Below are 25,075 nucleotides of genomic sequence, written 5' to 3'. Positions count from 1 at the left end.
CACCCCTCCCCATCTCTGTGACCTCCTCACCTACTACCCCCCTCCCCGTCTCTGTGGCCTCCTCACCGACTGCACCCCTCCCCATCTCTGTGACCTCCTCACCTACTACACCCCTCCCCGTCTCTGTGTCCTCCTCACCGACTACACCCCTCCTCATCTCTGTGACCTCCTCACCGACTACACACCTCCCCATCACTGTGATCTCCTCACCGACTACACCCCTCCCTATCTCTGTGACCTCCTCACCGACTACACCCCTCCCCATCTCTGTGACCTCCTCACCGACTACACCCCTCCCCATCTCTGTGACCTCCTCACCGACTACACCCCTCCCCATCTGTGACCTCCTCACCGACTACACTCCTCCCCGTCTCTGTGACCTCCTCACCGACTACACCCCTCCCCGTCTCTGTGACCTCCTCACCGACTACACCCCTCCCCGTCTCTGTGACCTCCTCACCGACTACACCCCTCCTCATCTCTGTGACCTCCTCACCTACTACACCCCTCCCCATCTCTTTGACCTCCTCACCGACTACACCCCTCCCCATCTCTTTGACCTCCTCACCGACTACACCCCTCCCCATCTCTGTGACCTCCTCACCGACTACACCCCTCCCCATCTCTGTGACCTCCTCACCGACTACAGCCCTCCCCGTCTCTGTGACCTCTTCACCGACTACAGCCCTCCCCGTCTCTGTGACCTCCTCACCGACTACACCCCTCCCCATCTCTGTGACCTCCTCACCTACTACACCCCTCCCCATCTGTGACCTCCTCACCGACTACACCCCTCCCTATCTCTGTGACCTCCTCACCTACTACACCCCTCCCTATCTCTGTGACCTCCTCACCTACTACACCCCTCCCTATCTCTGTGACCTCCTCACCTACTACACCCCTCCCCATCTCTGTGACCTCCTCACCGACTACACCCCTCCCCCTTACAGCTGCAGATGCTAGAATCCCTTTCCATCCCTGTCCCTCCAGGATTCACTCAGTCGCTGTGGGATTCTCCCCCTGTGTCACTCCCTGATTCCCTCCCCCCGCTGCTCCAGAATTCCTCCCTCCGATGAACCGTGACCGTAAGTAGCTCACCTCATACTCCAAGTCCTCAGATCGATCCACTTCATGGTGGCCGCTGTCCAGGTAGTCGTTAGCTTCGTAGAAATCGTTGCCCAGCGCGGGGCTGTGGGCAGAGCAATGGAGCAGGGGTCAGTGCAGAGTGAGAGGAGGTTGGGCCTGATGCAGACCAAACCTCCCCTGGAATATCTCCACACTCTCCTCTCACGCAGGGAATGGTCCGTGTTTATACAGGGTGTGGGTCAGTGTGCACAGTCCCTCTTTATTCAGGATGTACTTGACCGTACACAGACCCTGCATGGAGTCTTTGTTAACTACATAGTCTACACTTGGTTTGTGTCACTGAACGCTGTCCCCACGTCCCCGTGTTGTGTGGGACGTGTACAACTGCACGATCCCTGTGTTGTGTACATTTTACAGTACCCTGTCCCCATTCACCGTTCCCCACCCCCTGTGTGTGTGGTTCGTGTTATTCGGTCGTGGTGTGCGTTCTGTTACCCGAACCCGCTGCGCCCACATCTCCCTGGCCCTCTTTGCACCAGAAGTACTCACAGATCAGACAGGACATACGGTTCCAGCAGAACGGGGGGCGGAGAAGGGGGCCGGGCCTTGCTCAGGGCCATGATGTGCTCGAAGGTGATGTCCGTCTGGGTCCCGTTGTCCACCAGCTGGGGCTCCGGGGCAGAGCCCGCTGCCGCCTTCCCCCGCGGGCTTCGCCGCATCACCTGGATGACCAGGGGCTCCCTGGGTAGGCGGAGGGTCTCTGCTGGCGTCTCCTGGCTCACCCTGCACGCCTCCTTCCCATGAAGCTGCGGGGAGACAGCGGCAGACGGTCAGAGGAGGGGAAACGCCAAGGGCCCCGTGGCAGAGGGGACAGGATGAGGTTTCCATGGGGTAAAGGAAAGGCCAAAGGCCCCTCAGTGGAGGGGCAGTATAGAGTGGAATGGACTCATGGTAGAGCGGAGTAGCGGAGGCTCCCCACGACAGACGTGAGTGGCCCACAGAATATAAATAACCATATAACCATATAACAATCAGAGCACGGAAGTAGGCCATCTCGGGCCTACTAGTCCGTGCCGAACGCTTAATCTCACAATCTAAACTGAAATCTAAACTGAAATCACACAAGACAGGGATGACAGATGATAAAACAGGGTATTATTTACAATTTAGCCTCAAGAAGGCAATGCCCACATTCAAATATCGCCACCACCCAGGCCGTGCCATCTTCACAGGGCTCCCTGGGCAGGAGGCACAGAAACCTGAAGGTTCAGTTCTTGAACCAGCCTGCACAACCCTAATCACCGTCTCACTGCGACCATTTTGCACGACCGAGGTTTCCACTTGTTCAGATGGCAAAGAGATTTGTCCCACGTGCCTCGAAGCATTCAGTGTGTCGATGACGGACACAGTTCGAGGACGTGCAAGTGTCACCGAGACTGGTCGTGGAATTGGAACGTGTGAGGGAGCCAGTGAGCATGGATGAGAGGGTCACAGGGACAGCGGTAGGAATTGAACATGGGTTGCTGGTGCTGTAACCTCTTCCACTGTTCTGGGTGTCTCCGTCAAAGTTGAATGTATTGCCAAGTCCAAGTTGTCATAGCCGGGGAAGGTAGTGGGGTTAAGCTGCCACGACCTATTACATGCTCCCGATGGTGTGCGTCTCCGACAACCTAATAATCCCGGCATAACTGTTTCTACTGAGAGGAGAGGGGGTAAAGGAAGGTGACAGGCAAGTTAAAACCGGTCGCTTTGGGCAGATGAGGCTCGTCAGCCGTAGCTCGCAGGTCACCCAGCAGGAAAACTCTGATCACAGATTACCCACTCACGGGGAAGCTTCAGGAGTAAACCCCGAGGGAAAATCAAGAGCTGGAGTCCTTAACACAGTGCTACACTGACCGGCAACTCCTTGTGATGCCGAACTGTACGGGTCTCTGCTGCTCCTCTGGGCTCGTCAGCTGCCTGGGGAGGGGAAGCAACAGCTCGCTCTCCGTGTCACACAGCCCTGGCTTGCTTTTAACATGCAACGTCTGTGGCCGCCCCCAACCAACTGAGGCACTCCTCAATGCACAGGTCCATTCGTGCAGTGAACACTCGCTTGCAACAGATTCGCAGCAGGAACACAAAGTAAACATGGATCATTTACCATAAAGGGGAAAAATTGTGTTCAGAGGAGATTATAGACACAAGAGATCCTGCAGATGCTGAAACCCAAGCAACACACACAAAATGCTGGAGGCCGGGCAGCATCTGCGGACGTTTCGGGCCGAGATCCTTCATCAGGACAGGAAAAGAAGGGGTAAGAGGCCAGAATAAGGGGGCTGGGGGTAGGGAAGAAGGACGAGGTAGAAGGTGATAGGTGAAGCCAAGTGGGTGGGGGCAGGGGAATGAAGTGAGAAGCGAGGTAGCGAGAAGTTGCTTCTCAGATTGGAGTTCTGAGAGGCGGGACTGCGCAGGCGCGTGAAGGAGGCCTGGGAAGGAGGGAAGATATATAAAGGAGAGACTGAGTGAGGTAGTTCTCTTTTGGAAGAGGACGGCGAGGCTTGAGAGGAAGTGCGGCGGCGGCCATTTTCAAATTGTCCAATTGCTTCTCAGATCGGAGTTCTGAGAGGCGGGACTGCGCAGGCGCGTGAAGGAGGCCCGGGAAGGAGGGAAGATATATAAAGAACGCCGCCTTAAGAAGCGGGCAGCGGAGTGAGCCGGGCGCAGAGTGTAGGGCTTGGGCTCAGGGGGCTTAGGCGGAAGAGGGCACAGTAGGCTTATCTTTTAGTTCTTGTATTTTCAGTTATTTGGGAGGTATGAGTGTGAGGGCAGCTTGTTGTTCTCGGTGTCGGATGTGGGAGATCCTGGAGTCTCCGAGCCTCCCGGACGTCCACATCTGCGCCAGGTGTGCCGAACTGCAGCTCCTGAGGGACCGAGTTAGGGAACTGGAGCTGCAGCTCGATGACCTTCGCCTGGTCAGGGAGAGTGAGGAGGTGATAGAGAGGAGTTACAGGCAGGTGGTCACTCCGGGACCACGGGAGGCAGATAGGTGGGTTACAGTCAGGAAGGGGAAGAGGCAGGTACTAGAGAGTACCCCAGTGGCTGTACCCCTTGACAATAAGTACTCATGTTTGAGTACTGTTGGGGGGGACAGCCTACCTGGTGGGAGTGACAGTGGCCGGGCCTCCGGCACAGAGGACGGCCCTGTAGCTCAGAAGGGTAGGGTTAGAAGAAAGAGGTCCATAGTAATAGGGGACTCAATAGTCAGGGGCTCAGACAGGCGTTTCTATGGAGGTGACCGAGAGTCCCGGATGGTAATTTGCCTCCCTGGTGCCAGGGTTCGGGACGTTTCTGATCGCGTCCAAGATATCCTGAAGTGGGAGGGTGAAGAGCCAGAGGTCGTGGTACATGTAGGTACCAATGACATAGGTAGGAAAGGGGAAGAGGTCCTGAAACGAGAGTATGGGGAGTTAGGAAGGCAGTTAAGAAGAAGGACCGCAAAGGTAGTAATCTCGGGATTACTGCCTGTGCCACGCGACAGTGAGAGTAGGAATAGAATTAGGTGGAGGATGAATGCATGGCTGTGGGATTGGAGCAGGGGGCAGGGATTCAAGTTTCTGGATCATTGGGACCTCTTCTGGGGCAGGCGTGACCTGTTCAAGAAGGACGGGTTACACTTGAATCGTGGGGGGACCAATATCCTAGCGGGGAGGTTTGCTAGGGCTACAGGGCGGACTTTAAACTAGTAAGATGGGGGGGCAGGAGACTATTTGAGGAGTCTATGGGAGAGGAGGTTAGTTCACCAGTGGAGCAAGTAAATAGACAGTGTGTGAGGGAGGAAAGGCAGGTGATGGAGAAGGGATGCGCTCAGCCCGAAGATGTAGGGGAGAAGAAAGAAAAGGATAATAAATTTGAATGCATTGTTAGGGATGGAAAGAGAGGAGGAGGTGGAGAGTATCTTAAATGTATCTATTTTAATGCTAGGAGCATTGTAAGAAAGGTGGATGAGCTTAAAGCGTGGATTGATACCTGGAATTATGATGTTGTAGCTATTAGTGAAACATGGTTGCAGGAAGGGTGTGATTGGCAAGTAAATATTCCTGGATTTAGTTGCTTCAGGTGTGATAGAGTAGGAGGGGCCAGAGGAGGAGGTGTTGCATTGCTTGTCCGAGAAAATCTTATGGCGGTGCTTTAGAAGGATAGATTAGAGAGCTCCTCTAGGGAGACCATTTGGGTGGAATTGAAGAATGGGAAAGGTGCAGTAACACTGATAGGAGTGTATTGTAGGCCACCTAATGGGGCGCGTGAGTTGGAAGAGCAAATGTGTAAGGAGATAGCAGATATTTGTAGTAAACACAAGGTGGTGATTGTGGGAGATTTTAATTTTCCACACATAGACTGGGAAGCTCATTCTGTAAAAGGGCTGGATGGTTTAGAGTTTGTGAAATGTGTGCAGGATAGTTTTTTGCAACAATACATAGAAGTACCGACTAGAGATGGGGCAGTGTTGGATCTCCTGTTAGGGAATGCGATAGGTCAGCTGACAGATGTATGTGTTGGGGAGCACTTCGGGTTCAGTGATCACAATAGCATCAACTTCAATATAATTATGGAGAAGGACAGGACTGGACCTAGAGTTGAGATTTTTGATTGGAGAAAGGCTAACTTTGAGGGGATGCGAAGGGATTTAGAGAGAGTGGATTGGGTCAAGTTGTTTTATGGGAAGGATGTAATAGAGAAATGGACGTCATTTAAGGGTGAAATTATGAGGGTACAGAATCTTTATGTTCCTGTTAGGGTGAAAGGAAAGGTTAAAGGTTTGAGAGCACCATGGTTTTCAAGGGATATTAGAAATTTGGTTCAGAAAAAGAGGGATGTCTACAATAGATATAGGCAGCATGGAGTAAAGGAATTGCTCAAGGAATATAAAGAATGTAAAAGGAATCTTAAGAAAGAGATTAGAAAAGCTAAAAGAAGATACGAATTTGGTTTGGCAAATAAGGTGAAAGTAAATCCGAAAGGTTTCTACAGTTATATTAAAAGCAAGAGGATAGTGAGGGATAAAATTGGCCCCTTAGAAAATCAGAATGGTCAGCTATGTGTGGAACTGAAGGAGATGGGAGAGATTTTGAATGATTTCTTCTCTTCGGTATTCACTAAGGAGAAGGATATTGAATTGTCTAAGGTGTGGGAAACAAGTAAGGAAGTTATGGAACCTATGACAATTAAAGAGGTGGAGGTACTGGTGCTTTTAAGAAATTTAAAAGTGGATAAATCTCCGGGTCCTGACAGGATATTCCCCAGGACCTTGAGGGAAGTTTGTGTAGAAATAAATAGCAGGAGCTCTGACGGAGATCTTTAATATGTCATTAGAAACGGGGATTGTGCCGGAGGATTGGCGTATTGCTCATGTGGTTCCATTGTTTAAAAAGGGTTCTAGAAGGAAGCCTAGCAATTATAGACCTGTCAGTTTGACATCAGTTGTGGGTAAATTAATGGAAAGTATTCTTAGAGATAGTATTTATAATTATCTGGATAGACGGGATCTGATTAGAAGTAGCCAGCATGGATTTGTGCGTGGAAGGTCATGTTTGACAAACCTTATTGAATTTTTTTGAAGAAGTTATGAGGAATGTTGACGAGGGTAAGGCAGTGGATGTTGTCTATATGGACTTCAGCAAAGCCTTTGACAAAGTTCCACATGGAAGGTTAGTTAAGAAGGTTCAGTCGTTAGGTATTAATGCTGGAGTAATAAAATGGATTCAACAGTGGCTAGATGGGAGATGCCAGAGAGTAGTGGTGGATAATTGTTTATCGGGATGGAGGCCGGTGACTAGCGGGGTGCCTCAGGGATCTGTTTTGGGCCCAATGTTGTTTGTAATATACATAAATGATCTGGATGATGGGGTGGTAAATTGGATTAGTAAGTATGCTGATGATACTAAGGTAGGAGGTGTTGTGGATAATGAGGTGGGTTTTCAAAGCTTGCAGGGAGATTTATGCCGGTTAGAAGAATGGGCTGAATGTTGGCAGATGGAGTTTAATGCTGAGAAGTGTGAGGTTCTACATTTTGGCAGGAATAATCCAAATAGAACATACAGAGTAAATGGTAGGGCATTGAGGAATGCAGAGGAACAGAGAGATCTAGGAATAACTGTGCATAGTTCCCTGAAAGTGGAGTCTCATGTAGATAGGATGGTGAAGAGGGCTTTTGGAACGCTGGCCTTTATAAATCAAAGCATTGAGTACAGAAGTTGGGATGTAATGCTAAAGTTGTACAAGGCATTGGTAAGGCCAAATTTGGAATATTGTGTGCAGTTCTGGTCACCGAATTATAGGAAAGATATCAATAAATTAGAGAGAGTGCAGAGACGATTTACTAGGATGTTACCTGGGTTTCAGCAATTAAGTTACAGAGAAAGGTTGAACAAGTTAGGTCTCTATTCATTGGAGCGTAGAAGGTTGAGGGGGGATTTGATCGAGGTATTTAAAATTTTGAGAGGGATAGATAGAGTTGACGTGAACAGGCTGTTTCCATTGAGAGTAGGGGGGATTCAAACGAGAGGACATGATTTGAGAGTTAGGGGGCAGAAGTTTAAGGGAAACACGAGGAGGTATTTCTTTACTCAGAGAGTGATAGCTGTGTGGAATGAGCTTCCTGTAGAAGTAGTAGAGGCCAGTTCAGTTGTGTCATTTAAGGTAAAATTGGATAGGTATATGGACAGGAAAGGAGTGGAGGGTTATGGGCTGAGTGCGGGTAGGTGGGACTAGGTGAGATTAAGGGTTCGGCACGGACTAGGAGGGCCAAGATGGTCTGTTTCCGTGCTGTGATTGTTATATGGTTATATGTTATAAGTGAATCTGATAGGAGAAAAGAGGGAGAAAGGGAAGGAGGGAAGGTGATAAGTAGGTGAGGAGAAGAGGTAAAAAGCCAAAGTGGGGAACTGAGGAGGAGGGAGAAATCGATGTTCTTGGCACTGGGTTGGAGGCAGCCTAGATGAAGGATGAGATGTTACTCCTCCAGCCTGAGAGCCGACTCATCATGACAGAAGAGGCGGCCGTGGACCAACATGTCAGAATGGGAACGGGGGTGGGAATTTAGATGGAAGCTCGCAAGAATGGTCCCAGGACTGAAAGGGTTAACATATGAGGGGTGTTTGAAGGCCCTGGGCCTCGCATTAGGGTGGCCCTGACAATAACTACTCAGTCGGTATTAATAAACCTTCAGGAGAGGGAAGTCAGAGGTCCATGAGCCTGTTCTCATCAGAGGTGGAGAGGGTCGGTAACTTTAAATTCCTGGATGTCACTATCTCCGAGGAGCTGTCCTGGACCCACCATATAAATATAATTGAGGCACGCCCGCGCCCCTAATTCCTCAAGAGTTTGCAGAGGTTTGGCATGTCATCGAAATCCTTGGCAAACTTCTACAGATGTGTGGTGACTGTCTGCATTATGGTCTGGTATGGGAGCACCAATGTCTCTGAGTGGAAAATCCTACAAAAGCTAGCGGATTCAGCCCAGTGCTTCACGGGTAAAACCCTCCCAACCATTGAGCACATCTACATGAAACATTGCTGTAGAAAAGCAGCATCCATCATCAAAGATCCTCACCACCCAGGCCAGGCTCTGTTCTCACTGCTGCCATCAGGTAGAAGGTACAGGAGCCTCAGGACTCGCACCACCAGGTTCAAGAACAGTGACTAACCCTCAACCAGCAGCTCCTGAACAAAAGGGGATAACTACACTTACTGTATTTCCGGTGTTCCCACAACCAATGGTCTCATTTCGAGGACTCTATTTTGTTATTTCAGGCTCTCGTTATTTATTGCGATTTATTTATATTTTCATTTGCACTGTTTGTTGTTCATTGATCCTGTTTCTATAGATTTGTGAAGTATACCCGCAGGAGGAAGAATCTCAGGGTTCTAACGATAGTAAGTTTTACTTTGAATTGATCTCAGCGGATGTCAATTCTACTTAGTAGTTGATTGTTAAGAATGTGGTTTTGGGGTTCTTGGAGTCACATGATAAAATAGGCAACGTCACATGGTTTTCTCAGGGAAAATCTTGCCCGACAAATCTGTTAGAATTCAGAACTGAATTCAAATCTGTTAGAATTGAAGAAAGAACAAACTGCATAGACAAAGGAGAATCGGTTGATGTTGCGTTCTTGGATTTTCAGGCTTTTGACAAGGTGCCACGCAGGAAGCTGCTTAACAAGTTAAGAGCCCACAGTATTACAGGAAAGATACTAGCATGGATAGAGAATTGGCTGATTGGTGGGAGGCAAGGAGAGGGAATAAAGGGAGTCTTTTCTGGTTGGCAGCTGGAGACCAGTGGTGTTCCTCAAGGGTCTCTGTTAAGACTGCTATTTACATGATATGTCTATCTAGATAAGCGTTGGTTATACCCAGAATGCAGAATTCAGGGAGTAGATGGATGAAAGAATCGATGGCCTTGTGGCTAAGTTTGTGAACGAAACAAAAATAGGTGGAGGGGCAGGTAATGTTGAGGATGCAGAAAGGCTACGGGAAGACTTGGACAGATTAGAAAAACGGGCAAAGAAGTGGCAGATGGAATAATGTGTTGGGAAGTGTATGGTCATGGACAAAATTCAAAAATCTGAGGTGCAAGGGGACTTGTGCTGAGTTCCCTGAAGGTTAATTTGCAAGCTGAGTTGGTGGTGAGCATTCAGTTTGAGAGGACGAGAATGTAAAAGCAAGAACGTTGATGATCCCTTAAGGGGCTGGTGAGGCTGGTGTGTTGTGAGCAGTTTTGGACCCTTATCTAAGAAAGGATAAGGGGTCCGAAACAGTAGCCAATGCGCAGGTGCGGGAAGCATCAGAGGCTTTGGCGGCAGCAGGGGTGAGCTGGAGCATCACCGAACACGCTGAGTTCCTTCTCCTTGAGCGAGTTTTCTTCTCATTAGAGATAGGGTCCAGCGGAGTGGCTGTCGTTGGAATGAGGAGTGGGAAATTAGAGACTTTGACGAGCAGAGGCTGAGAGCACAGAAACAGCTGAGAAGAGCAGGTTCTTCCTTTCGTTATTGCTTACCCCTTGTACAGTGCAGACAAGATGGCAGGTAGGGCAGTGGAATGCTCCTCCTGTAGGATGTGGGAATTCATGGAACCTGCGGGAAGTGCAGCCAACTCCAGCTCCTGAAAGACTGCGTTAAGCAGCTGTATCTGGAGATGGATGAACTCAGGATCACCCGAAAGGCCGAGCATTTGATAGATATGACTTTTGAGCAGGTGGTTATATCCACAGTGCAGAATTCAGGGCGGAGATGGGTGAACACCAAGAGAGGTAAAGGGAAAAGGAAGTCAGTGTAGGGTCCCCTGTGGCCATTCCCCTCAGCAACAGATATACCCCTTTGGATACTGCTGGGGGGCGGGGGGGGGTGCCAGACCAATAGCATTGTGATGGGCTCTGGGCTTCAGAAGGGTAGGATGAAGTCAGGTGGAGCAATAGTCATAGAGGACTCAGGGGGACTGATAGGAGATTCTATGGCAGCAAAAGAGACACCAGGGTAGTGTGTTGCCTCCTGGGTGCTCGAGTTCAGGATGTTGCAGTTGCAGAATATTCTTGAAGGGGAGGGCGAGCAGCCAGAGATCGTGGTACATGTTGGTACCAATGACATAGGCAGGAGAGGAGTACAGGTGCTGCGCAGTAAGTTTGGGGAGTTAGAAAGGAGGTTGAAGAGCAGGACCTCCAAGGTGGCAATCTCCGGATTACTCCCGGTGCAACAAACTAGGGAAGGTCAGAAGATAAATGAGTGATTGGGGAGATGGTGCAGGGGGCAGGGTTTCAGGTTCTAGGATCTTTGGAACCTTTTCTGGAGAAGGGGTGACCTGTACAAGTGGGACGGGTTGCACCTGAACTGGAGGGGAACCAATCTCCTGGGAGGGAGGTTTGTGAATGTTGTTAGAGAGGATTTAAACTAGATTTTGTGGGGGGGTGGGGTGGAACCAAAGTAAAGAGGCAGAGGATGGGGCAGTTGACGCACAAGTAGAGACAAGGATAGGCAGGTGACAGAGCAAAGACGCGCTCAGCCAGACAGTTTGAGATGTGTCACGCATGGTGTGTCGTAAACAAGACAGATAAACAGAGTGTGCGGATCAATATGTGGAACTATGACGTTGTGGCCATTACAAAGATGTCTCAGGGGCAGGAATGGCTGCTGAGTGTGCTAGGCATTAGGTGTTTCGAAAAGGACAGGGAGGGAGGCAAAAGAGCATTGCTAATCAGGGATAGTATCATGGCTGTAGAAAAGGAGTAAGACATGGAGGGACTGTCTACTGAGTCAGTGTGGGTGAAAGTCAGAAACAGGATGGGTGCTTTTTATAGACCCCCCCAGTTGTAAAAGAGATGATAGGGAGGCAGATTCTGGAATGGTGCAACATTGACTGGCATCTCTTTAGAGTGAGGGGTTTAGATGGGGTGGAATGTGTTGGGTGTGTTCAGGAATGTTTCCTGACACAATATGTAGACAAGCCTACAAGAGGAGAGGCTGTACTTGATCCGGTATTGGGAAATGAACCTGGTCAGGTGTCAGATCTCTCAGTGGGAGAGCATTTTGGAGATAGTGATCACAACTCTATCTCCTTTATCATAGCATTGGAGGGGGACAGGAGCAGACAATTTGGGAAAGAGTTTAATTGAGGTAGGGAGAAATATGATGCTATTAGGCAGAAACTTGGGAGCAGAGGTTCTCAGCGAAATGAACGGCAGAAATGTATTCTGCATAGGCATGTTCCATTGAAGCCGGGAAAGGATGGTAGGGTAAAAGAACCTTGATGTACAAAGGATGTAGAAAATCTAGTTAAGAAGAAAAGTTTACGAAAGGTTCAAGGAACAATGTACAGGCCTTGGTGGACAGGATTAAGGAAAACCCCAAGGCATTCTACAAGTATGCGAAGAGCAAGAGGATGAGACATGAGAGAATAGGACCAATCAGGTGTGACAGTGGAAACTTGTGCACGGAGTCAGAGGAGGCAGTGGAGGTACTTACTGAATTCTTTGCTTCAGTATTCACCAGGGAATTGTAGGGATGACTTACAGTGGACTGAAGCACTTGAATATTTAGACATTAAGAAAGAGGATGTGCTGGAGCAAATGAAAAGCTTTAAGTTGGATGTCGCTGGGTCGAGATGAGATGTACCCCAGGCTACTGTGGGAGGCAAGGGAGGAGATTGCTGAGCCTCTGGCCATGATCTTCGCATCAGCAATAGGGACAGAAGTACCAGAAGATTGGAGGGTTGCAAATGTTGTTCACTTGTTCAGGAAAGGGAGTAGATAAAACCTAGGAAATTATAGACCAGTGAGTCTTACTTCGGTAAGTTGATGGAGAAGATCCTGAAGGGAGGATTTATGAGGCATCTGATTAGGGATAGACATGATGGCTTTGACAAGGGTGGGGAGCTTTGCTAAGGCTATTGGGGAGACTTTAAGCTAGAATTGCTGGGGGTTGGGAACTGAACTGAAGAGACGGAGGAAGGGGCTGTTGGCTCACAATAGAGAAAGCTTGGCGATAGTGCGAGAAGGGGGATAGGTAGTTGATAGAGAATGGATGTGCTCAGACCGATGGTTTGAGATGTGTCTATTTTAATACAAGAAGCATCATGAACAAAGCAGATGAGCTTAGAGCGTGGATCAGTACTTGGAGCTATGATGTTGTGGCCATTACAGAGACTTGGATGGCTCAGGGGCAGGAATGTTACTTGGAGTGCCAGGCGTTAGATGTTTCAGAAAGGACAGGGAGGGAGGCAAAGAGGTGGGGGCTTGGCACTGTTGATCAGAGATAGTGTCACAGTGCAGAAAAGGAAGAAGTCATGGAGGGATTGTCTGCTGAGTCTCTGTGGGTGGAGGTTAGGGACAGGAAGGGGTCAATAACTCTACTGGGTGTTTTTCATAGACCACCCAATAGTAACAGGGACATTGAGGAGCAGAAAGGGAGACAGATTCTGGAAAGGTGCAATAATTACAGGGTTGTCATTGTGGGAGATTTTAATTACCCCGATATTGATTGGCATCTCCCTAGATCGAGGGGTTTAAATGGGGTGGAGTTTGTTGGGTGTGTTCAGGAAGGTTTCTTGTCACAATATGTAGACAAGCCTACAACAGGAGAGGCTGTACTTGATCTGGTATTGGGAAATGAACCTGGTCGGGAGTCAGGTCTCTCAGTGGGAGAGCATTTTGGAGATAGTGATCACAATTCTATCTCCTTTACCATAGTGTTGGAGGGGAATAGGAACAGACAAGTCAGGAAAGCGTTTAATTGGAGTAAGGGGAAATATGAAGCTATCAGGCAGGAACTTGGAAGCATAAATTGGGAACAGATGTTCTCTGGGAAATGTATGGCAGAAATATGGCAAATGTTCAGGGGATATTTGTGTGGCGTTCTGCACAGGCACGTTCCAATGAGACAGGGTACAGAAAACATGGTGTACAAAGGCTGTAGAAAATCTAGTCAAGAAGAAAAGCTTACAAAAGGTACAAAAAAACTAGGTAATGATAGAGCTCTAGAAAATTATAAGGCTAGCAGGAAGGAGCTTAAGAAGGAAATTAGGAGAGCCAGAAGGGGCCATGAGAAGGCCTTGGTGGACAGGATTAAGGAAAACCCCAAGGCATTCTACAAGTATGTGAAGAACAAGAGGATAAGACATGAGGGAATAGGACCAATCAAGTGTGACAGTGGAAAAGGGTGTATGGAACCAGAGGAGGTAGCAGAGGTACTTAATGAATACTTTGCTTCAGTATTCACTACGGAAAAGGATCTTCGCTATCCTAGCGATGACTTACAGTGGACTGAAAAGCTTGAGCATATAAACATTAATAAAGTGGATGTGCTGCAGCTTTTGAAAAGCCTCAAATTGGATAGGTCACCGGGACCAGACGAGATATACCCCAGGCTACTGAGCCTCTGGTGATGATCTTTGAATCATCAATGGGGATGGGAGAAGTTCTGGAGGATTGGAGAGTTGCGGATGTTGTTCCCTTATTCAAGAAAGGGAGTAGAGATAGTCCAGGAAATTATAGACCATTGAGTCTTACTTCAGTGGTTGATGGAGAAGATCCTGAGAGGCAGGTTTTATGAACATTTGGAGAGGTAAAATGTGATTAGGAATAGCCAGTGCGGCTTTGTCAAGGTCAGGTTGACAAAGGTTGACAATCAGGACAAGCCTGATTGAATTTTTTGAAGCTGTGACTAAACACATTGATAAAGGTAGAGCTGTGTATATGGATTTCAGCAAGGCATTCAATAAGGTACCCCATGCAAGGCTTATTGAGAAAGTAAGAAGGCACGGGATCCAAGGGGACATTGCTTTGTGGATCCAGAACTGGCCTGCCCACAGAAGGCAAAGAGTGGTTGTAGACGGGTCATATTCTGCATGGAGGTCGGTGACCAGTGGTGTGCCTCAGGGATCTGTTCTGGGACCCCTGCTCTTTGTGAATTTTATAAATGACCGGGATGGGGAAGTGGAGGGATGGGTTAGTAAATTTGCTGATGACACAATGGTTGGAGGTGTTGTGGATAGTGTGGAGGGCTGTCAGAGGTTACAGTGGAACATCGATAGGATGCAAAATTGGGCTGAGCAGTGGCAGATGGAGTTCAACTCAGTTAAGTGTGAGATGGTTCAGTTTGGTAGGTCAAATATAATGGCAGAATATAGTATTAACAGTAAGACTCTTGGCAATGTGGAGGATCAGAGGGATCTTGGGATCCGAGGTTGACTGTGGTTAAGAAGGCATACGGTGCACTGGCCTTCATGAATCATGGGATTGAGTTTAGGAGCCGAGAGGTAATATTGCAGCTATATAGGACCCTGGTCAGACCCCACTTGGAGTACTGTGCTCTGTTCTGGTCACTTCACTACAGGAGGATGTGGAAACCATAGAAAGGGTGCAGAGGAGATTTACAAGGATGCTGCCTGGATTGGGGAGGATACCTTATGAGTGAACTCGGCCTTTTCTCCTTAGAGCGACAGAGGATGAGAGGTGACCTGATAGAGGTGAATAAGGTAATGAGAGGCATTGATCATGTGGATAGGCTGAGGCTTTTTACTGGGGCTGAAATGGCTAACACGAAGGGGCCATAGTTTTAAGGTGCTTGGAAGCAGGTACAGAGGAGATGTCAGGGATAAGTTTTTTATTAAAAAACGCAGAGAGGTGGGTTCATGGTGCAGGCAGATATGATAGGATCTATACAATAAGAGACTCTGAGATAGGTACATGGAGCTAAGAAGAATAGAGGGCTACGCGGTAGGGAAATTCTAGGATGTTTCTAGAGTAGGTTACATGGTCGGCACAACATTGTGGGCCGAATGGCCGGTAATGTGTTGTAGGTTTCTATGTTCTATGTTCAAGGCTGTGACAGAGTGCCAGTGGAGTGGTTGTGGAGAAAGATGCTGTTAAGCCTAGATACAAAGTCAGGGATCAACAGGTCGAGCATGGTGGGACTAATGTTTGGAGTTGTGTATATTTCATTGTTAGAGCTATTACACGAAAGGCATGGGTCATACATAGAATCATAGAAATCTACAGCTCATCACAGGCCCTTCAGCCCACAAAGTTCTGCTGACCATGTCACCTACTCTAGAAACATCCTAGAGTTTCCCTACCGCATAGCCATCCATTTTTCTGAGCTCCGTGTACCTATCTAAGAGTCTCTTAAAAGACCCTGTTGTATCCACCTCCATCACTGTTGCTGGCAGTGCATTCCACGCACTCACCACTCTCTGTGTTAAAAAAAAATTACCTCTCTCATCCTCCTTGTACCAACTCCTAAGCCTCTTAAAACTATGCCCCCCCCCCTTGGGTTAGGCATTTCAGCTTTGGCTATCCACACGATCAGTGCCCCTCATCATCTTGTACGCATGGAGTTACGACATTGCAGCCATTAGTCAGACTTGCTTGCAGAACAGCAGGACTGGCAGCTCAGTGTCTTAGGGTTTCATTGATTTAGACCTGATAGCGTGGGAGGGATTAACGGGGGAGGGGTAGCAGGGAAAATGTCACAGCAGCACGGACTGGAGTACTTATCTAGTGCGGTTTTACGGGTGGAAAGGTCTGACCACGTTAACGGGATATTGCAGATCACCCAACAGTCTGAAGGATTTAAAGGAACAAATTCGTAGAGAGACCACAGACTGTTGCAAAAAAACGTAAGACTGTGATAGTAGGTGATTTTAACATATTGACTGGGACTCCTGTACTGAGAAAGGACTAGATGGGATAGAGTTTGTCAAATGTGTTCAGGAAAGTTTCCTTAATCAGTACACAGAGTCCCAATGAAAGAGTGTGCAATGTATGATCTACCTTTAGGGAATGACTCAGGGCAAGTGACAGGAGTTTCTGTAGAGAGACACTTCGCATCCAGCGATCATAATGTCATTAGTTTCAAAATAATAATGATCTCTTGTCCTTGGGTTGAGATTCCAAATTGGAGACAGGCCATCAGAAAGGACACGGCAAGTGCAGATTGGGACGGGCTGTGTCCTGGGAAAGGTATACTCGGTAAGTGGGAGGCCTAGAAAAGCGAACTTTTGAGAACACGAAGCCTGTACGTTTCTGTCAGAATAAAAGATCAGGATAACAGGTTTAGGGAACCTCTAGTTTTTCAGCGATATTGACGCCCTGGTTAAGAAACGAAAAGGACACACTTAGCAGGATAGGCAGGTAGGACAAAATGAGGTACTGTCAGAGTATGAGAAATGCAAGAGAACATACTACAATGAAGCTGCCCTCGCAGGCATGGTGAAGGAGAATCCTAAGGGATCCTACAGATGTTCTGAGCAAAAGGATTGGTCTCTGGAAGATCAGAATGGCAATCTATCAGCGGAGTCAGAAAAGGTGGGAGAGATCTTAAATGTAGTTTTTGCATTTGTATTTACTCAGGAAATGGACACAGACGCAAGGGAGAGCAGCAGAGAGGCCATGGACTCTATACAGACTACAGCAGAGGAGCTGTTTGCTGTATTGAGGCAAATCAGAGTGGACAAAACCCCAGGGCCTAACAAGGTGTGCCTCGAACCCTGTGAGAGGCAAGTGTGGAACCTGCAGCAGCTCTAGAAGAGATATTTAATTCAAACTCAGTGGCAGCTGAGGTACTGAGGATTGGAATTGTTCTGCTGTTTAAGAGAGGAAATTATAGGTCGGTGAGCCTGACATCAGAGTGGGAAAGTCACTGGAGACAGATAGACGGGTATTTGGACGGACAGGGTATGATTAGGGACAGTCAGCATGGCTTTATGCATGGTGGATTGTGTCTAACCAATCCTTCAGATTTTTTTTTGAGGATGTTACCAAGTTGATGCAGGAAAAGCAGTAGATATTGTCTACGGACTTCAGCAAGGCGTCTGGCAAGGTCCTGCATGGGAGGCTGGTCAAGAAGGTTCGGTCGCTTGGCATTCAAGATGAGGTGGTAAACATTGGCTTTGCAGAAGGAGCCAGAGAGTGGTAGGTGGTTGCCTCTCTGACTGGAGGCCTGTGACTGGGAGAGTGCACAGGGATCAGTGCTGGGTCTGTTGTTTGTCGTCTATATCAATGATTCTGGATGATAATGTGGTTAACTGGATCAGCAAATTTACAGATGACACCAAAAGGAGCGGGGATGTAGTGGACAGTGAGGAGGACCATCAGAGCCTGCAGCGGGATCTGGACCAGCTGCAAAAATAGGCTGAAAGATGGCAGGTGGAACTTAGTGTAGGCAAGCATGCGGTGTTGCACTTTGGGATGACAAACCAGTGAATGGGAGTGCTCCGGGGATGCTGTAGAGCATAGGTGTCAAACTCAAGGCCCGCGGGCCATACCCGGCCCGCGAGATCATTTTAGATAGATCTATTATTTTAATTATTAATGGCCCGGCGATATGAAGCCTATGATTGTAAGTTAATACCAATCATAAAAATAATGCTTGCTCAGCAGTCTTCTTCATAAGAAATGGAATTTGTGAAGTGAAACACTTTGTAGTTATAGCAGAGACTGAGACACATGAGAACAGGCTGAAAAAAACGGAGGCAACGAAAGCTGCGTTCGCCCGCGCCCGACTGATCCGGCCCACATGAAGCTGCGTTTTGCCCAATCCGGCCCGTGACCTAAAGTGAGTTTGACACCCCTGCAGGGATCTGGAAATACAGGTCCATGACTACTTGAAAGTGGTGTCACAGGTAGGTAGGGTTGTAAAGAAAGCTTTCAGCACATGGGACTTCATAGATCAAAGTACTGAGTACAGGAGATGGAATGTTGTCTTGAATCTGTACAAGACATTGGTGAGACCCAGCTTGGAGCATCGTGTGCAGTTTTGGTCACCTAACTATAAGAAAGATATAAGTAAGATTGAAAGCCTACAGAGAAAATTTACAAAGATGTTGCCAGGATTGGAGGACTCGAGTTACAAGGAAAGATTAAATAGGTTAGAGCTCTATTCCTTGGAATGTTGAAGACCGAGGGGAGACTTAATAGAGGTATACAAAATTATGAGGGGTATAGATAAAGCAGGTTTTTTTCCCATTGAAGTTGGCGAGACTACAGAGGTCATGGGTTAAGGGTGAAAGGTTTATGGGAACCTGATGGGGAACTTCTTCGGTCAGACGGTGCTGAAAGTGTGGAACGTGCTGCCAGCAGAAGTGATGATTGCTTTAAGGGGCTGATTTAAGAGAATTTGGATAGGTACATGGAGTATAGAGACCGATGGGACCGGGCAGTTTAATGGTTCAAAATGGACTAGGTATTCTGAAGGGCCTGTTTCTGTGCTGCAGTGTTCCATGATTCTATAAATCAGCCATGATGCAATGGTGAAGCCGACTCAATCAGATGGTTCAGATAACACAATCGTTACAAGAAAGTAAAAGCACGGTACAGACTCTTAGTGACCCAGCTAAAATTCCCCGACCTGTTCTCCCCATGACAACGCAGGGATTTCCTCCCACATATACAAGAGGTACGGTTCAGTTGGTTACATGGATACAACTGCGCAGTGCACATTCATTGTGCCATCGGGTTTAATGCCACTGTCAGTGGCAGGAGCGGGAGGTTTCTGGCAGATTGGCAGAACGCGTTTAAAGGAGAGTCTCGTGGGCGATCAGTGGCGGTAGCAGAGCAGAGTGGAGTAAATAAAAGTACAGAAGGGATGAGCTGGTGTTGGGAGTGGGAGGAGGCTGAAAGGAGGCTTCGGCTCAGAAAAGGCGTTGACTCTGGGTAAGTTTCCGTTTAAGTTTCCTTCTTTTCCTTTCTGTGTCGGGGTACTCAGTATAGTTTAAATGACCATTGTGTGTTCTTCATGCCGGATGCTGGAGCCCTGGGAGACTCCAGATTCTCCAGAGTCTCCTGGGGAACTACATCTGCGTGCAGTGCATCCAGCTGCAGCTCCTAGAAGACCGTGTTAGGGATCAGCAGCTGGATGACCTTCAGCTTGTACGGGAGAGCGAGGAGGATCATCGATCGAAGTTACAGGGAAGTAGTCACCACTAAGTTGCTGAAGGCAGGTAACTGGGTGACTGTCAGGAGCCAGATTGGATGGTGAATGGGCAGTTAGTGCTGAGCACCCCTGTGGCCATTCCCCTCAATAATACGTATACCACTTTGTGGGGGACGACCTCCCAGGGGAACTGGGTTACTGGCACTGAGCGAGGGCCTGTGGTGCAGAAGGGAAAGAGGAAGAAGCGGGGGTGGTAGTGATGGAGGGCTCAGTGGTCAGGGGAATAGACAGGAGATTCTGTGGATGTGAACGGGACACCCAGGTGCTAGGGTTAGGGATTGCTCGGATTTTGGAAAGGTAGGGAGAGTGGCCAGATACATATTGACACCAATGACAAAGGAAGGAAAAGCAAAGAGATCCAGAAGAGAGAATTTAGAGAGCCAGGTAGAAAGCTGAGAAGCAGAATTTCTGGATTACTGCCTGTCCCACACACCAGTGAGGGTAGAAACAGGATGATTTGGCAGATAAGTGCGTGGCTGAGGAGCTGGTGCAGGGGGCAGGGCTTCGGGTTCTTGGACCACTGGGATCTCTTCTGGAATGACCTCTTCAAAAGGGCAGGTTGCACCTGAATCCGAGGGCGAGTCAGGGGCAGGTTTGTTAGAGCTGTTGGGAAAGGTTTAAACTAATTTAGCGGGGGAGTGGGGACCGGAGTGAAGGGACTCAGGATAGGACGGATGGTAAAAAAGCAAAGATAGCGTGCAGCCAGACTGTCAAGAAGGGTAGGGAAATGATAGGACGAAATTGCAGACAGCAATTACGAATGCAGAATCAAAAATGTTAGCAAATACAGTACTCAAAGTGTCATATCTCAATGCACTGAGTATAAGAAATTAGGAGGATGATCTTGTTGCTCTATTACAGATGGTCAGGTATGATGTTGTGGCCATCACTGAATCGTGGCTGAAGGATGGGTGTAGTTGGGAGCTGAATGGCCAAGGTTACACAGTGAATTGGAGTGTTTGGGAGGTAGGCAGATGTGACATAGGACTAGAAGATGTTGAGTTAAGAATCTGCAAGGCTAAAAGGACCCTGATGACAGTTATTTACAGGCCTCCAACGAGTAGCTGGGATGCGGACTGCACATTACAACGGGAAATGGAAAAGATGTGTCAAAAGGGCAATATTATGATCGTCATGGGAGATTTTAACATGCAGGTATATCTGGAAAATCAAGTTGGTAATGGATCTCAAGAGAGTGAGTTTGCTGAATGCCTACGAGATGGCTTTTTAGAGCAGTTTGTCATTGAGCCTACAGGGGATCAGCTATACTGGATTGGGTGTTGTGTGATGAACCAGAGGCTTAAAGTGAAAGGAATTGTGGAGGCAGTGATCACAATATAATTGAGTTAAAATTGTAATTTGATAGGGAGAAAGTAAAGTCTGGCATAACAGTATTTCAGTGGAGTGAAGGAAATTACAGGGGTATGAGAGAGGAGCTGGCCAAAGTAAACTGGAAGGAGGTGCTGACGGATGACAGCAGAGCAGCAATGGTGTGAGTTTCTGGGAAAAATGAGGAAGGTGCAGGATAGATGTATTCCAAAAGCAAAGAAATACTCAAATGGCAAAATCGTATAACCATGGCTGACAACGAAAGTCGAAGCTAATTTAAAAGCAAAAAAGAGGGCATACAATAAAGCCAAAATTAGTGGGAAGACAGAGGATTGGGAAGCTTTTAAAAACCTACAGAGAGCAACTGAAATAATCATTAGGAGGGAAAAGATGAAATATGAAAGCAAGTTACCAAGCAATATTAAGGTGGATAAAAAAAAGCTTTTTCAAATATACAATAAATAAAAGAAACTAGAGTGAATAGAGAAGCGCGAGAAAATGAGGCAGGAAAAATAGTAACGAGGGACAAGGAGATGGCAGATGAACTAAATGAATATTCTGCATCAGTCTGCACTGTGGAAGACACCAGCAGTGTGCCAGATGTTGAAGGGTGTGAGGGAAGAGAAGTGAGTGCAGTTACTATTACGGGAAAGAAGGTTCTCCAAAAGCTGACAGATCTAAAGGTACACCAGTCACCTGGTCCAGATAAATTGCACCTAGGGTTCTGAAAGAGGTAATGGTAGGGATTGTGGAGGCATTAGTAATGATCTTTCAAGACTCATTGGACTCTGGCATGGTGCCAAAGGACCGGAAAATTGCAAATGTCACTCCACTCTTAAAGGAGGGAGATAGCAGAAAGGAAACAATAGACCAGTTAGCCTGACCTTAGCAGTTGGAAAGGTATTGCAGTCAATGGTTAAGGTTGAGTTCATGGAATACCTGGTGACACAGGACAAGACTGGACAAAGTCAGCATGGTTTCCTTAAGGGAAAATCTTGCCTGACAAACCTGTTGGAATTCTTTGAGGAGATTACAAGTCGGATAGATAAAGGGGATGCAGTGGATGTTGTAGATTTGGACTTTCATAAGGCCTTTGACACGGTGCAACACATGAGGCTGCTTAACAATTTAAGACCCCATGTATTACAGGAAAGTTAATAGCATAGTTAGAGCATTGGCTGATTGGTAGGAGGCAGCGAGTGGGAATAAATGAATCCTTTTCTGGTTGGCTGCCAGTGACTAGTGGTGTTCCGCAGGGGTTGGTGTTGGGACTGCTACTTCTTTTTATGCCGTATATAAATGATTTAGATGATGGAATAGATGACTTTGTTGCCAAGTTTTTAGATGATAGCAAGACTGGTGGAGCAAACAGAAAGGCTGCAGAAGGACTTAGATTATGAGAATGGGCAAGAATGTGGCAAATGAAATGCAATGTTGAAAGCATGGTCATGCACTTTGGCAGAAGAAATTAATGTGCGACTATTTTCTAAATGGGTTGAAAATCCCTGTCCTTGTGCAGAATACCCTAAAGGTTCATCTGTAGGTAGAACTGGTGGTGGTGAGGAAGGCAAATGCAATGTTAGCATTCATTTTGAGAGGTCTAGAAAATAAGACCAGGGATGAAATGCTGAGGCTTCATAAGGCACTGGTAAGCCCTCGCCTGGAGTATTGTGAACAGTTTTGGGCTCCTCATCTAAGAAAAGATGTGCTGGCAGTGGAGAGGGTTCAGAGGAGGTTCACAAGGATGATTCTGGGAAGGAAACAGTTATCGTATGAAGAACATTTGACGCTCTGGGCCTGTACTTGCTGGAATTTAGAAGGACAAGGGGGGAATCTCACTGAAACCTTTCAAATGTTGAAAGGCCCAGACAGAGTAGATGTGAAAAGGATGTTTCCCATGCAGGGGGAGTCTCGGACAAGAGGGCACAGCCTCAGGATAGAGGGGTGTCCACTTAGAACAGAGATATTGAGAAATTTATTTTGGTGAAATTGTGGAAATTTGAACCACAGGCAGCTAAGGAGGCCAGGTCATTGGGTCTATTCAAACCGCAGACTGATAGGTTCCACAGCGGCAAAGGTTATGGGGAGAAGACCAGGGAGGGGGGCTGAGGAGGGGAAAAACTGCTAAAAACATAGAACACAGAAAACTACAACACATTACAGGCCCTTCAGCCCACAATGTTGTCTTACTGTGTGACCTACTCTCGAAACTGCCTAATATTTCCCTACTGCATAGCCCTCTATTTTTCTAAGCTCCACATACCTATCTAAGTCTCTAAAGAGACCCTATTATATCCACGTCCACCACTGCTGCTGGCAGTGCATTCCACGCACCCACCACTCCCTGTGTGACATCCCCTCTCGTACCTATGTCCAAGCACCTTAAAACTCTGCCCCCTCGTGTTAGCCATTTCAGCCCTGGGAAAAAGCCTCTTACTATCCACACGATCAATGCCTCTAATCATCTTATACACCTCTATCAAGGCACCGCTCATCCTCCATCGCTCCAAGGAGAAAAGGCCAAGTTCACTCAAGGCACGCTCCCCAATCCAGGCAGCACCCTCGTAAATCTCCTCTGAACTTTATATGTAGAATCCACATCCTCCCTGTAGTGAGGCGACCAGAACTGAGCACAGTACTCCAAGTGGGGTCTGACCAAGGCCTTATATAGCTGTAACGTTACCTCTCGGCTCTTGAACTCAATCCTACAGTTGATGAAGGCAAACACACCGTATGCCTTGTTAACAACACTTTCAACCTGTGCAGCAGCTTTGAGTGTCCTATGGGCATGGACCCCAAGATCCAACCATGACTGAATGGCCGAGTAGACTCAGTTGGCCAAATTGGCTATTTCTGCTCCTATGTCCAATGGTCTTATATATCATTAATTTTTTTTTAAATGGCAGCAGTACCTTGCAACACATTATTAAAAAATCTGTAAGTTACAGTTAGAAATACATATAGTGTATTGAGATAATGGGAACACATTGGAACCAGTACATTCTGGCCCAATTAGGCAGCTGCCCCAATTAGCTGAAGTTTCATGGAAATAGTTAAAAAGGATCTTTGATGATGGATGGTGCTTCTTGAGGCAGTGCCTCCTGTAGATACGACAGATGGTGGGGAGGGAAATGTCCGTGATGTATTGGGCTGAGCCTACAGCGTCCGATACACAAGTTGGCCTTCATAGATCGTGGGGATTGAGTTCAGGAGCAGTGAAGTATGTTCCAGCTTTATAAAACCCAGATTAGACTATCAAAAAAAAGTGTTGGAGTAAGTATACTCCAATACTTTGGAGTATTGAGTTTAATTCTGGTCATCTAGTTATAGGAAGACTGTGAAAGCCTTAGAGAGGGTGCAGAGGAGATTTACCAGGATGCTGCTTGGACTAGAAAAGATGTCTTATGAGGAAAGGTGAGGTGAGTTAGGGCTTTCCTCTTTGGTGCAAAGGAGGACAAGAGGTGAATTGATAGAGGTGTATAAGATGGTAAGAGGCATAGATCAAGTAGACAGTCGGAGTTGCTCCCTTGAAGGAAATGACAAGTATATGGGGGCATATCCACTAGCATAGTGGTTAATGCGGTGTTATTACCGTTCGTGGTGTCAGAGCACAGAGTATTACCGGCATCCTCTGTAAGGTTACTGTCGAACACGTGGGCTTTCCCCTGGCTGGTCTGGTTTCCTCTCATAGTCAAAAGGTGATTGTCCCATGATTGTGTTAGGGTTCAGTCAGGGTCGGGCTTGAAGGGCAATGAAGGTCTACTCCACACTGTACCGCTAAACAGATAAATACTTTTCAATTTAAATTGATTGGAGAAAAGTATAGTGGGGAATATGAGAGCCATGTCTGTTACACAGAGAATGGTCAGTGAACAATACCTTAAGGGCTTTTAAGATGATAGGGATATAGATGATAGTAAAACGGAGGGTGATGCTTGAGGAAGGGTCAGATTGATTTTAGAGGTCGGCACAACATCGTAGTCTGAAGAGCCTGTACTGTTCTAAGTTCTGACGTTCCTGCGCATTCAGCCATTGCAACAGACCATGATTAACCTAGTCAGGCCACTTTCAACATCAGCTGAACCTCTTTAACTTTCTAAGCTGCCAGCAAGCCCCCAGCTCCGCCCCACAAGCGGTACTTACCATGCGTGGACTGGAAGGCGACAGGCGATGTCCCGGGACTCCGTGTCGTAGTCCGGCTGG

At 47.5% G+C, this 25,075-nt stretch overlaps 1 protein-coding gene across 1 annotated transcript; it reads right to left on the bottom strand.

The window, feature by feature from the left end:
• Positions 1-1,098: 1,098 nt before the first annotated feature.
• LOC132390355 (PDZ domain-containing protein 4-like) lies at positions 1,099-25,075 on the bottom strand (the record flags this gene model as incomplete). Its single annotated transcript, XM_059962961.1, has 3 exons — positions 25,016-25,075; positions 1,654-1,892; positions 1,099-1,189 (listed from the first exon to the last, which is right to left on the bottom strand). Coding segments are annotated over exons 1-3 (333 nt in total), but the record flags the coding sequence as incomplete, so codon positions are not given.

The sequence above is a fragment of the Hypanus sabinus genome, unplaced genomic scaffold (assembly GCF_030144855.1).
Source record: "Hypanus sabinus isolate sHypSab1 unplaced genomic scaffold, sHypSab1.hap1 scaffold_877, whole genome shotgun sequence".
Classification (NCBI taxonomy): Eukaryota; Metazoa; Chordata; class Chondrichthyes; order Myliobatiformes; family Dasyatidae; genus Hypanus; species Hypanus sabinus.
Note: the sequence above shows the minus strand (reverse complement) of the source record. Positions and strands in the feature narration are given on the sequence as shown.